The following is a 13,894-nucleotide window of genomic DNA, read 5'->3' as shown; positions in this document are numbered from 1 at the left end:
TTTAGTAGAGATGGGATTTTACCATGTTTGCCAGTCTGGTCTCAAACTCCTGACCTCAGGTGATCCACTTGCGTCAATCTACCAAAGTGCAGAGATTACAGGCATGAGCCAACATACCTTGCAAAACTTCCACATTTTTGAACATCATATTTTAAAAAAAGGAGAAGAGGGAGTTCTGTGAAATAAAAAATCTCCTGAACCCTAAAAATTCAGGAAAACTAATCTCACATAAAAATACATAACAGAAGAGCCTCAAGATCAAATATCATTCGAAATTAAAATAAAAAAAACAAAAACGGAACACAGAGGGCAGAATAACACACCTACAGAAAATAAAAGCACACCAGAAAGACATACTTACTGGATGTGTCAGAATCTAACCTTCTGTTTTAAAATGAGCTAAAAGGCACAAAAACAATGATACAAGACATGAAAATTACGTAAATCAGTATAAGAAAAACTCAGACATGTGGTGCTAGAACTCAGAAAAGAATTTGCAGTAATAAACTGTTTTCAAAAATGAAGGCTAACCTATTAATAGAAGGAACACAAAAACCAATAAACACAAAAGTTTATGCCTTACAAGAAATAGAAGGCAAAAAGAGGAAATTTTTAAAAATGAAAAAGATGACACACATCAAAGACAGGCAATGAAGATCCAACATACAAATAATAGAAAGACCTAAAGAAGAAAAGCTAATAACTAGAACAAAACAAAACACTTAAAAGTATAACTCCAGGAAAATATCCTATTGAAGCTACTTATTAAAACAGCATACCATATACCTAAGAATATTGACCCAGAATGAGCAGTACCAATGTATAGTCTAGTAAAATTGCTGGACTTTAAATAAAAAGAAAAACATACTTTGGGCACCTAAGCAAAATAGCAAGTGACTAATTAGAGAAGGAAATTTAAAATTATCAGAGTTTTTGACAGCAACACTTTATATAACAAGAAAAGAGAGTAACATTTTTAAGATATGCCAAGGAAAAATATATTATCAACACCTAAAGAATTCAAGGAATATTTCTCCTGTGACCCCATTGTAAGGAATTTACTTTAAAACAAGCTTCAGATAACAAAAACGACTAGAGAAATAGCAACACAACGACTGATGTGAGCAATAACTAGAAATACTTACAGAACTATGACTACCTAAGGGATAGAGGAAAGAGCAGCATATGTAATGGCCATCCGCCCAGGGTAGCTCTATATAGTACAATCACAAAAAATCACAGGAGAAGGAAAAGCACATATACAATAAAAGTTTAATGCTCTCAATTTTTATATTAATAATGGTGGTAGTAATAAAGCATTGTGACTGTAATACTGTGTGTAAGGAAAGGTAAAGTAAATGAATAATTACAATATATTCTCGTTTGACTATCACATGTGTTATTGAGAGACATGGTTCTCAGTGTGAAAAAAGAAATGCAGATATGATATAGACGAGTTAAATAAAAAGCCCTGTAGTCCTGAATTTGAGTTGGAAATATTAATATGAATCATGACGTACTTTGTCATACACATATGTATGTTTCACATAGATGTATATTTATCCTGATGTACATATATGCATGCATATATATATTTCCTAGCTCTGTTCACTAAAGAAAATAGAGACAATCACCAACCCAGTAGCAAAGATTCCATAGCACCCAGAATATGTACCTAAAACAATTTTTTCCGCTAAAAGAAGTCAAGGCTTTTGAGAAAATGGTTATTCCAGGTCTGGAGAAGAAATATTTTGTCATATCATACGGCAAAGAACTTTTGAACATCTACTAGGGTCATGTCAAAGGGACCCAGGAGGCTTCCACTGACCAAAGGTGATCATTTGAGCTTTCAGAGGATAATAATTGTGATTAATTGAAACTTAAAAATATGTTTAAATTTATGGATTCATAATGATGTACAAACAGTTAATTGACCAGTTTCAGAGGATGATAGAGAACCAGTTCCGTATCTTGAAATCTATGCATAAGGAGAAAGAATTGAGCATTTATTCTGCATTTTCTGCATGAACCATATTACTCAGTAAACCAAATAGTAGATGAGGGAGAACATCTTTTTATAAATATATTTCAACTAATATGTGAAAAAAGAGGTAAATAAGTAGAATAGAATTATTTTGCAACTCACAATAAATAAATGGATCTAAGCATTGAGCTTTGTGTGATATGTGCTAACATAAAAAAAGAGAGCAATGACCAGACACGAAGTATCTCCTGATGAAAGAACATGACCTGTGGTCTTGCAGAATGATCTAGGTGGCAATTTGCAGGACAGAGGAACATGTTGAACTGCACCATGGAGATGCAATCAGCAAAATTCAGACTCAGGGAAGTTCTGCAGGTCAAACAGCCCAGTTTCTTCAAAAAGAGAAACTATGGAGGCCAGGAATGGTTGTTCATGCCTGTAATGCCAGCACTTTGGGAGGCCACAGATCACTTGAGCCCATGAGTTCAAGACCAGCTTGCACAATATAGTGAGATCTCATCTCTACAAAAAATTTCAAATTTAGCTGAGCATGGTGGTGTGTGCCTGTGGTCTCAACTACTCTGGAGTCTGAGGTGGTAGGATCGCTTGAGCCTAGGAGGTGAAGGTTGCAGTGAGCCAAGACTGTGCCACCGTACTCCAGGCTCAGGGACAGAGCAAGACTCTGTCTCAAAAAAGAAATGGGTGAACTATCATATTTACCTGGATTTTGGTCATGATTTTTACTTACTGGGATCCAGGGTTTCCATCAAAATGGTTCTGTATCCTACAACGTCCATGGCATTTAGTTCAGCAATGGATGTGGATGAAACTCAGTACTATAGATCGGAATAAAAATTGTACAAAGGATCCACATGAGGCATTGAGTGTTCTTCTGTGGTACAATACACACAAGCCTCCAAAATGAAGCAGAGCCTTACTGTTGTGATTAATAGTGATGGTCGAGAACTTACTTTCCTTTGTATCACGCTTTATTTCTTTGCATTGCATTGAGCAGATGAGATGGCTTAGCAACAGTAATAAAACCAGGACGATCACTGTCTAGCCTATTTTTTTTTTTAGCAATGCACTGTTTATTACTAATTGATTTGTTTCTTCTTGGAGGGTGCTGCAATGTACTTAAAATGAAACCCAGTGCTTAATAGATTTTTCTGTACTCGACTGTCTATAACCAATCAGTATTTTGATATTTGTGGGTTCTTTATACAGTTTAGGTGTGAATGAGTATTAAACTATGTTTCCAGTGTGCGGTATGTGTAAGAACGAGATAAGGCAGTTCTTTTTTTTCTTTCATAAGCGAGTATTAATAAAATAGGTTAGTATGTTTGAGAGAAGAGGGAAGAGGCAGGTGACCGCCCTCCTCTGCTGCCCATCCCAGATTGTCCCTGGGGCACATTCGATCCTTCTACAGCTCCATAGAGCTTCAGGGACCAAGGCAGACCCTCAGCAGGGAGATATGGGGACCCTTAGATTGTCTGCTCAGCATCAAGCCAGCCTCACTGCTAGTCTCACTGGGACCTTGATCTTGTCGCCCCAAACTGGGATTTGCCCTGGTGCTTATGACACAGTCCCTCTCGCTAAAGTCTTTCCTTCCTGACCTTGTAAACACTCCAGTTACTAGGTTCCCATTATGACACTGCCTTGCTCCCATGTCCTCTCTGGGACCAGAGCCTCACCCTGAGCACCTGCTCTCTTTGGCTGACACCTTTGACCCTGCACAGCCCACGCTCCACTAGGCTAAGCAACTGCTGGGTCCACTGCGGGACTCTCTGGGACGGAGGGTCTACTCACCCCCTCACCTCAGTACACTGACCATACTCTCCCCTGTTCCCCCATCGTAGCCTGACTACTCTCTGGGCCGGAACAACCTTGATATGGTCTGTCCTGGCTAGAACTGAGCCCTAGGCTCAGGGATTTAAAAACAAAAACAAAAAACAAACACTCAAAGCTTTCCCTAGGGATTTCCTGGGGCGCCTAGCCCCTTTTCGAGCCTTGAACTTGGACTCAGAAAATCCACATTTAGTTTCTGGCTTAACCAGTTATCTACTCCATATGCTGCAGACAAGCCACCCAGCTCCTCTGAACTTGAATTTCCTGATTTTTAGAGGGAATACTGTAACTCCCCTTGCAGCACTACAACGTCGCAGCAAGCATAAAGGCATTCCATGTGTGTGTGAAAGCGCAGTGACTGGCCTATATTAGGTGCACAGTAAACACTGAGAGGCTTTCACCCCTTTTGTGAGTGGAGATTACCTCTCAGGTGCCTAAGGTTCAACTCCTTACCCAGGAAGAAGGACAAAACAAGTCAGGAAGCACACAGCGTCTTCCTGGGGATCAAGGCTCACCCTGACTCCTCCTGTCCCCTGGAACCACTGTTGCTAATTCTCTTGCCTCTCAGGTTTTAGACCTGATCCCTTTGACCCACAAAGTTGTGCCCAATGCCTTCCACTTCAACAACATTGTTGAAAATCAGCCCAGCATCTGCCTGTCTTCTCATGGTTCTGATTCAACCTGTCTTGGCGTAGAACTGATCTTAGGTCTACCCTGCCTAAAGTACCTGCCAGATTCTCCCTGCTTGAAGCAAGAGCCTACCCCTTGGGCAAGGATGTGGGAATAATTAGAGTCGGTCCCCAGCAAACCACAGTCCAGTGCTCAGCTACGAGCAGCCAATAGTGTATAGAGCAGCTTCAGAGGCACTATAGATAAAGCCGAACAGCAAGAGTCCCTTTATGCAAAGTCACGGTACTCACAGTGCTGGTGGGTCCATCTCGAAAATCAGATTCTATCATTAAGTAAAGTTCTGAAAAAGACAAGGTGGGTCAAGGACCCGTGTAGGGACAATCTGACAAGGTTTGAAAGTCTTCAAGGCAGAAATCTGGGACGGGCTTAATTACCTCCAAAGGACTCCTGGACCGAGAAGGAGGAACCCTCAATTCTGGTTCCTTCTCCAATACTGATAGACTCAGAAAAGTCACTTCTGCTTCCTAGAATGCTGTTTCTCCACCTAGACAATAAGCTACATCAAGACTAATGTACAAGTCTTGTTGAGTATTAGATTCTCTTAAGAATGTTTTTTATATATTTCAAGTATTGCCTTCTCACCCAGGATCTACTGAATTTGAATCTCCAAGTCCCTAGCATCTGTATGTGAAAGGTCCTCAGGTGGCTTGGAAAACATTGACTTCAGAGATCTCCAAAGTCCCACCATGCTGTGACATTCTCTGATGACACAAGGGAACCAGCAGAATGAAGCTAGAGCAAGGCAGGCCCACACACAAGAAGCAGGACAGCCCTTGCACACTGAGCAATAAACTTGGAAACTCCACACCCCCAGAGGCGGTGCTGGTGGGAATCATAAATTGATTCCAAGCAACTCTGGGCAGATTTATGAGGGTCAGAGCCATCCGAGGCAGGGAGGACCACCATGCCTTGAAGGCTGCTGGGAACAACAGAATTTTGGCAAAATAAATCATAGGTCTGACATAGGATGGCAAATCCTCTCCTCCCACGGAATCCACTTTAGAAAGCGTTCCCTCTCAAGACCCTTCCACCTGAAATCACTGAAAATGAAAACAAAATTTTGCATATGGAAACCACTGGAGACTAATATATGTCCATTGAATTGGGAAAATACTGGTCCCTTTCCTGAGAAATGACCTTGGAGACCCTCCTTTATAAAATGGAGGACATAAATTTTGAGATTGGATATCTGCTTCCCACAGTGAAAAATTGAGAGCAAAGTTACACACATTTTAAACTGTAGTCATTGTGTATCTCTAATGCTGAATGTCGTGCTAAGTACTTGGCCTAGGTATCACCTAATACTCATAGGAAGTCTAGGTGGTATGTCTAACAGTCTCCATTTGTTCAGATTTTAAAAACTGAGGCTCAGAGAGGTTATACAATCTACTTTATGTCTCACAGCTGGCCAGCTGTGAGGGAAAACTGCCCTCGTGATTCAATTATATGCACCTGGTCCCTCCCATGACACATGGGGATTATGGGAACTACAATTCAAAGAGGAGATTTGGGTGGGGACACAGCCAAACCACATCTATCTATGTCTGTCTCCTTCTCTCTCTCTCTCTCTCTCTCTCTCTCTCTCTCTCTCTCTGTCTGTATCTATCCATCCATCCATCTGTCTGTATAATACAGATACATGTATTCTGTCATTTTCAGGGTTGAATTAACTAAATGAACTGCCACGCTTCTGCTGTGATTAATAAGGCCACACTCACACCCAGGCTGCTTGCTGTAAGGAAAGCCTGGGTCTGCATAACAGTTTTCAAGGAACTATAGATAAGGAAAAGAGTGGATTTCCCAACTTCCTTTCTGAGGTTTTCTTTTTCTCCCTGCCCCCATCCTCCTCCCCAGCCCATTGACTAAATTCCCAGGTGCTGTTAGCATGGGATCCATATTCACAGACACTCCCCTGGCCACATCCCCTGCACCAGCCTTGGGTACAGACAGGAGTCAAGGATACACTCACATTTTTAGAGTTTGGGACTTTGCAGTGAACTTTCCTACCCCCTTGCTTCTGTTAATATGCCAATCCAGCCTCTTTTATAGCAAAGGAACTAGATCAAGATCCCCTAATCGATAAATGATGAAGCTGCCCCCAAACCCTGGTGTTCATTTCAAAGCCTGTGTTCTTCCCAAATCACCCCTCACACAGTGATATAGCACAGCCCACATATATATTTTGGGCACAGGAGTGGGTAAAAGGATAACTGGCCAAACTAGCTCTGCTAAAAATGCCTTCCATAGAGAGTGTGAATTAACAGGTTTGCCCTCTTTATAATAAAAATAGAGACTGGGCATGGTGGTTCATGCCCATAATCCCAGTACTTTGGGAGGCTGAGGCAGGAGGATCGCTTGAGCCCACAACTTCAAGGCTGCAGTGAGCTATGATTGTGTCACTGTACTCCAGCCAGGGTGACAGAGTGAGACCCCGTCTCAACAAAAAGTTTTTAAAACTAGCTGGGCTTGGTGGAATGGGTCTGTAGTCCCAGCTACTCAGAAGGCTGAGGCAGGAAGATTGCTTCAGCCAGGAAATCGAGGCTACAGTGAGCCATGATTATACCACTACCCTCAGCCTGAGCAAGAGTGAGACCTTGCGTCTTAAAAAAAAAAAAATCAGAAAACTAACAACCAGCCATTTACACCCAAAGTTATCTTTGGGTAACTCCATTATCTTCTATCCCTTCAAATGACCTTCAGAAACCTAATAGAAATCAACATCTTCATTTGCAAAAAGAAAAATGAAGCCCAGAGAAGCACTGAGGACTCCATGCTGAGTAGCATATGCATTAGAAGCCCACCCAGAACTTCCATCTTCCAGCCTCGGGGCCAGGGCAGCATGACAAAAACCCACCAGAACTGGCCCAATTTTCAGATTAGCAACCCTGCCCACCACAGTCTCAATCTATGGCTTATAATTGGCAACACAAGTTAAACTTTCACGTTGGCATCATTCATTAGTGCAAAGTTTTCAAAAATGTTTTCACTTTAATGTTTTAGTGAGCAAAATTATGCACAGCCAAATTCATGTTTCCATCATTTTACTTAGATAGACTTAATCTCTCTTTTAAGAGAATTTCTGCAATCTTACCATGAGATTTTTGTATTTTAAGTAAAAGTAATTTATCAACAACACCTTTTTAAAGGTTTTTATAGGTTGTAAAAATGTTAGAATTCTGGCCAACATGAGATCTGACAACTCCCCAAGGTTCAGTCTGGCTCAAAAATAGAAAGTTTGAAAGGAAATGGCCGGCGGGGGTTGAGGGGGTAGGGAGGAGTTTATGCCGAGTGTTCCTGTGTGGCCCCCAGAAGGCCACCTAAGGACATTGGGTGGGACACAGAACACCAGGAAGTGGGTGAGGGGGGCTGGGAAAAGGAGGAGCATGCACCAAAGACACATTCGACCTGTGTTTCCATTTTTTTTATATTCTGTTGTATAGAGAGCCTGAAAGCTGCTTTCGTTGCATTTCCAAATGCAAGATGGTTTTAATAAGGAGGCTGAGCCCTGCCTTGCTGCAGGTCTGTTAGGGAGCGCTGACAGGCAGGCCAAGCCATGGCCAGGGCATGCAGAACTTCCTGTTCCCACCACCAGCCTGGGTCCCTGGGCCAATGTAGCATCACAGAGCTTTCCATTCTCTTTTTCAATTGTCTCCAAGCAAAGAGGCTCCTACGTGCAATGCTAAGCCTTCTGGAGCAGGTGAGTTGCAGTCAACAATTGCACAGATTGAGCACCTGTCATTTGCCCCACTAGACTTGATGAGAGACTGGGAGAAGAACCAGCCACTGCCCCACATCTGTCCCACCTGCAGGGGCCTTCTCCCCTTCCTGGAACTCCCCAGTGCAGTGCTGGCTCGGCCCTCCAGTGGCTTGCCTTTCTTACTGTCCTGTAGTTTTGCTGGTTGCCTCCCTTTGGGTCTCTCATAGAAGCTGTAAGCTTTTTTTTGAGACGAAATCTTGCTCTGTTGCCAGGCTGGAGTGCAATGGTGCGATCTCGGCTCACTGCAACCCCCACCTCCTGGGTTCAAGTGATTCTCCTGCCTCAGCCTTCCAAGTAGCTGGGACTACAGGCACACACCACCACATCCAGCTAATTTTTGTATTTTTAGTAGAGACAGGGTTTCACCATGTTGGCCAGGATGGTCTTGATCTCTTGACCTCACGATCTGCCTGCCTTGGCCTCCCAAAGTGCTGGGATTACAGGCGTGAGCCATGGAGCCTGGCCAAAGCTGTAAGCTTCTTAAGGCCAGGGTGCGTCTTAAGTCTGCTCCATCTTTGTCTCTGCCTCAGGGTCTGGCACATAGTAGGCTTTCTATAGAAGTTTCCAGTGTGATGGCTGATGGGTGTTTCTTGCCCTGACCTTGGTGCCATTTTAGATTGTGGGTTTGGGGCCATGGAGTAGACGTCTCAGAGGCCACCCAGGGAGGCCCATGGAGGAAGGAGGTCCTGGCCACGTGAGTGACTGCCTCTCCTCTTGTGCTGCAGTTCATTGGCTGTTCACCACATGTGGGGCCAGCGGGCCCCACGGCCCCACCCAAGCACAATGCAACAACGCCTACCAGAACTCCAACCTGAGCGTGGAGGTGGGAAGCGAGGGCCCTCTGAAGGGCATCCAGATCTGGAAGGTGCCAGCCACCGACACCTACAGGTGCGTATGTAGGGGAGGGGCATACCCACCCTCCTGAAGAGGGCTGGAGTCTTGCCTTTGGGTGCATGCTCCTGGGGTGCCACAGACTCAGGCCCATAGTGGGGTGAAAGGGCTGGAGATGGGGAGATTTGGGATAGGGAAATATGGCAACGAAAGAAGATGTGTCCTTTGTCTACAAGAAACTCACAGACTGTTCATGGAAGTGATATGCATGCATGAGCTAGCTTCAGAATTATTGCTAGTAAGGATAATTATGGTGGCCTGTTCACTGAATATTACTTAATGCTCTTCAAATGAGGCATGCATGTAAAATGTTTGGGAAACAGAAGCACAATGCACCTGAAAGCTAATGCTTTATTCTCGAGCCTCCTTTCCTCAGCCTTCACTGTTCGTAAGCAGAGCAAACTGTTCGGGAATGTTCCTCCCAGCCCCACCCCCACCCCCAGTATTCCATTAGAACATGGCCAGGCTAGAAGGAGATCCAGCGCCACTTGTCCACTTTGAGGCCACGGCATCGAAGGAAGCTAATGCTAAGACTGGCAGCTGGGGAAGACCCTGATTGTAAGACCCCCTCCCTTAGCATCTGGTTCTGAAGGTCTGGAGTGGGGGCTGAGAACTGAAATTTCTAACAAGGTGTCAGATGATGTCGATGCAGCCTTTTAGAACCTCTGAGTTCAATTTAGATAAACCTAGGTAGCCCCTGAAGGAGCTCTATGACAAGGCAAGGCCAGTGCTGCCATCCTCATTTTACAGATGAGGACACTGAGGCTCAGAGAGGCAGGAGACTCCCCACAGCTGCACAGCCAGAAGCAGCCTCCACCTCCAGAGTTCTGGGGAGTTCTGGAGGAGTTCTCATGCAGCTCCTCCACGGAGCATGGGGGCAGGTTAAGAGGAAAGCGTCACCGCTATGCCTTGTTGGTGCAATGTTCCCAGGGGCTGAAACAATAGGAAATGAGCCCCCCTCCCCTTCCCGCAGCCTCCAGCATCTGCCACATCCTGGGCCTCCTGGGAGGGAAAGGGGCTTCTCAAGTTGCCCTGTTTTCTCTCTCCAGCTTAGCATTTCCTGTGGCAGCCCCATCTCTGGGGTCTCAGGGTAAATGTGTTATGGGACAGCCCTAAGTGCTTTTTAAATGGCACTCCAGGCAGAAATGCTCTAACAAGATTTGGCTACAATCAGATTAGCTGCTATAGTGCCCATATACCCCCAGTAAATATCCCAGAAGACACTGGACCACCCCTGGCCCTGCCACGCCAAGCAAGCCAGACCTCCCCTTCCTGCTGAGCCAAACCTCCATGGGGCCCAGGGCAGGGAGGAAAGGACTCCTGGAGAGGAGGAAATGAATGTTTGCTAAGGACCCACAGGTGTTTCTCCTGCTTCAGCAGTAGGGTGGGTGGCATTATTATTGCTGTTCTCATGTTTCCATGTGAGAACCCTGGAGTCGGAGGAGCTTAGCAACACATCTGAGGCTGCACAATCAGTGATGGAGCTGGGATTCAAACTCAGGACACTCTGGCTCAAAGTCTGTGTTCTTTCTACTAAAGCCCACGTCTGGACTCTGGGAGGCATGCAGAGGGCAAGAGGGACAGGAAGGGAAGGAGGGCATAGGAATCGTCCACCACCCACCTCCTAGAAGCCTCTGGAAATGAGAGGCTATGAGAGGGGCCCCACCTCCTGAAGGGATATTGGCCAGCACACCCCATATACAAAAAGCAATATGAAGAAGAAGGCAGAGGAGCTGGGAGGCGCATGGGAACCCCAACAGTAAGCCCCCAGCAGAGCCCATTGCCCCACCCTGCCCAGGGCACCACCAATGCCAGTTTGGCCAGACTTCCCCTGCTGCCTGCCCCACAGAAGGGGACACAGCATCAGGAGATGCCTTGTGTGGGGATTCTCTTGGGCTGTGTTCCCCTGAGATAGTGTGAATGAGGCCCACTTCCAAACTCGCACAGGTCAGTCAATGTTGAGCCTCTGTTTCCCCATCTGTAAGAGGCAGGGGTTATAAAGGTGCTATATAGTGTCTGGCACAATGCCTACACATGGTGGGTGCTCCCTGGCCCATGGGTGGAGAACTCAGCTGAAGCAGCGCTGCTATCCAGCAGCAGGCACAGCCAGTGTTTCCAAGAACGTGCTGATCCCATACACAGGAGTTTCTGACATTTTCTGTCTCCAAAGACATTTCTCTGACTTCCTTAGATGAGCCCTGTGTTCTGAAAAATTTGGACTGCCAGACGAACTATGCTTATTAAATAATAATTAATTCATTTTCCCATTTATTATTAATCACAGCCATATCTAATTCAAGTCAGGTTTCTGATCTGCAGGAAGTGCCACAGTATTTCCACGGTGCATTGATAGAATCCCAGCCAAAATCAGAAAGCTGTCTCCACTCATCTCTTTGCAATATTGAGACTGAGACCAGCTCCAGGCCCCATGACTGTCTGGCGATTGCCTCATTAGAAGCATACAGAAGGAGCCATTTTTCTGTTGAAGCAGACCATTTTGAAGTGTCCAGATTATTAAAGCAGACATTTTGATCTGGCCTAAGGACCATATCAAAATGGAAGAACCAAAACCAAAAGCCATTGGGGTTGAGTTTTTGTCATTGTTGTTTTTGAGACAGAGTCTCACTCTGTCGCCCAGGCTGGAGTGCAGTGGTGCGATCTCAGCTCACTGCAACCTCCGCCTCCCAGGTCCAAGCGATTCTCCCGCCTCAGCCTCTCGAGTACCTGGATTATAGGCACTCACCACCATACCCAGCTAATTTTTGTATTTTTAGTAGAGAAGGGGTTTCACCGTGTTGACCAGGCTGGTCTTGAACTCCTGACCTCAAATGATCCACCCACCTTGGCCTCCCAAAGTGCTGGGATTACAGGTGTGAGCCAACATGCCCAGCCAGTCATTGTTGTTTTTGAAAACTTGTGTTTTAACCAAATAAAGGTTCTAACATATATTCCTGACCCTCACCTCCTCCTTGACCTTGGAAGAGACTCAGATCTTCGATGACCTGAGTCTATTGGTCACATAACTTAGTAATCCAAGAAGCAGGCAGTTAAGGATTTCATTTTTAGACCACTTCAAAATGTCCCCAAGTCAGAATATGACTGAGAAGTCAGTGCCTTTTCTCTGGAAGACTTTTTCTCCACAGTAGTTATTACCATTTAATAAGTGCAGTTCCTCTGTTGAAAAAACACAAGACACACCACAGGACGTAAGAAAAAGGTGCTTGGAAACAGAAAGGTGGGAGCTGCACCCTAGGGAACCCACCATCCTGGAGGCGCGGCTGCCACCGAGGCCTGGCAGTGGGACAGCTTCGCTGACTTCTCTGCCCACTGCTGGAGAGGTGAAGGGAAGGGAGCTAATGCAATCAAGCCCGGACTTCATGCCAAGGTGGGACCACCATCGCCTGGGGCCCCCTGTAGGATGTACACATTGGAAACACACCCACTCTTAGCTGGTAACTTATCTGGGCCCATCTCCCACCCTCTACAGCTTTGCCCTCCTCCACAAAGGAAGAGGCCCAGAAAGAGGGAGAGGAAGGAGGGGAGGCAGGAGGAGACCACAGGCTGGCATGGGGGCTTGGGTGAACCCCGGAACCCCCATCTCCTCCACCTCCCATGCCCGGCTTTCCCTGCCCTGGACTTACCACTTCCTCTGAGAGGTGATGCAGGCGTGTGTCCAGATTCCTGGACTTCATTTCCCTGCTCTGTAGATCTCAGTGAACCATACTGAGCACCCGTTAGGATGCTGTGCCTGACACCAAGTGTGCAAAGGTGATTAAGACCCAGCCCCGCCCTAGAGGCGCTGCTGCCAAGGGCGGTGATGGTATGCACACGGGCATCTCCGTGGGGCGGGCGTAGAGAGAGCTGCAGTGGAAGTTTGCATAAGGCGCTGCTGCGGAGGCCAGAGGAAAGGCTGTGCACTCAGCTGAGTTCGTAAATTACTCCTGCCAGGAGATGGGCACCTGGGTTAAGTTCGAAGGCTTAGGGCATTCTCTACAAAGAAGTGGGTGGGCCTTCTTGGTGGCCAGAGCCTGCGATCAGCACAGGACATCGGTACTGCTGATGAGAAGTCAGGCAAAGCTGGTTTGGGGGAGCCGAGGCTGGAGGCAGCAGGGCCAGGTCCCCGGGCTGAAGCGTCACCCCCACATGCCTCTCTCCCCCTGGTGACAGCATGGGGGTGGAAATGAGAGAAATGGCCTAGAGGTGGGGAGAGCAGATGGAAGGCAGTCACCATCACCCAGGCCAGGGTCAAAAGGACAAAGCCAGGACAAGGGAAAGATGAAGGAGGAGGGGCCAGGGAGGTGTGGGGGAGGAGGGAGGGAGGGGTGGGAGCAGGTGGTGGCGGAGGGGTGGGGGGGGAGGGGAGGAGAGGAGTAGGGGGGAGGGGAGGAGAGGGGTGGGGGAGGGTTGGGGAAGGGGCCCAGAGGTGTTTGGAAGGCGGGATCAGCCTGAGTTGAGGACTGAGTGAATGTGGGATCGGGGCAACACCGGGACGACATCTACACTCTGGCTTGGGCTGCGGAAGCAAGGACAAGGAGCGCAGCCACGCTCCCACGGGCTTGGCTGAGGACAGGCAAGGCCAGGGCAGCAGCGAGAGGGGCCCTGATCAGGGGGCTTCCGGGCCATGGTGCTGAGTGACCATGGTGTCTAGGGGATGGGTGGGTGGAGCGGTTGGGAGGGTGGGAGGCCACTGCAGGGCCATGAGAAGAACATGGATTACGGGGTTT

The 13,894-nt window shown here is 46.7% G+C and overlaps 1 protein-coding gene across 1 annotated transcript in view; it reads left to right on the top strand.

Moving 5' to 3' along the window:
- ALK (ALK receptor tyrosine kinase) overlaps window positions 1-13,894 on the top strand; it is a 756,557-nt gene that overhangs the window by 675,205 nt on the left and 67,458 nt on the right. The window contains exon 12 of the mRNA XM_032239194.1: window positions 9,005-9,167. Within this exon, the coding sequence (XP_032095085.1) occupies window positions 9,005-9,167 (163 nt within the window). The remainder of the gene's footprint in view (window positions 1-9,004; window positions 9,168-13,894) is intronic.

The sequence above is a fragment of the Sapajus apella genome, unplaced genomic scaffold (assembly GCF_009761245.1).
Source record: "Sapajus apella isolate SASKATOON/1434 unplaced genomic scaffold, GSC_monkey_1.0 scaffold44, whole genome shotgun sequence".
NCBI lineage: Eukaryota > Metazoa > Chordata > Mammalia > Primates > Cebidae > Sapajus > Sapajus apella.
Note: the sequence above shows the minus strand (reverse complement) of the source record. Positions and strands in the feature narration are given on the sequence as shown.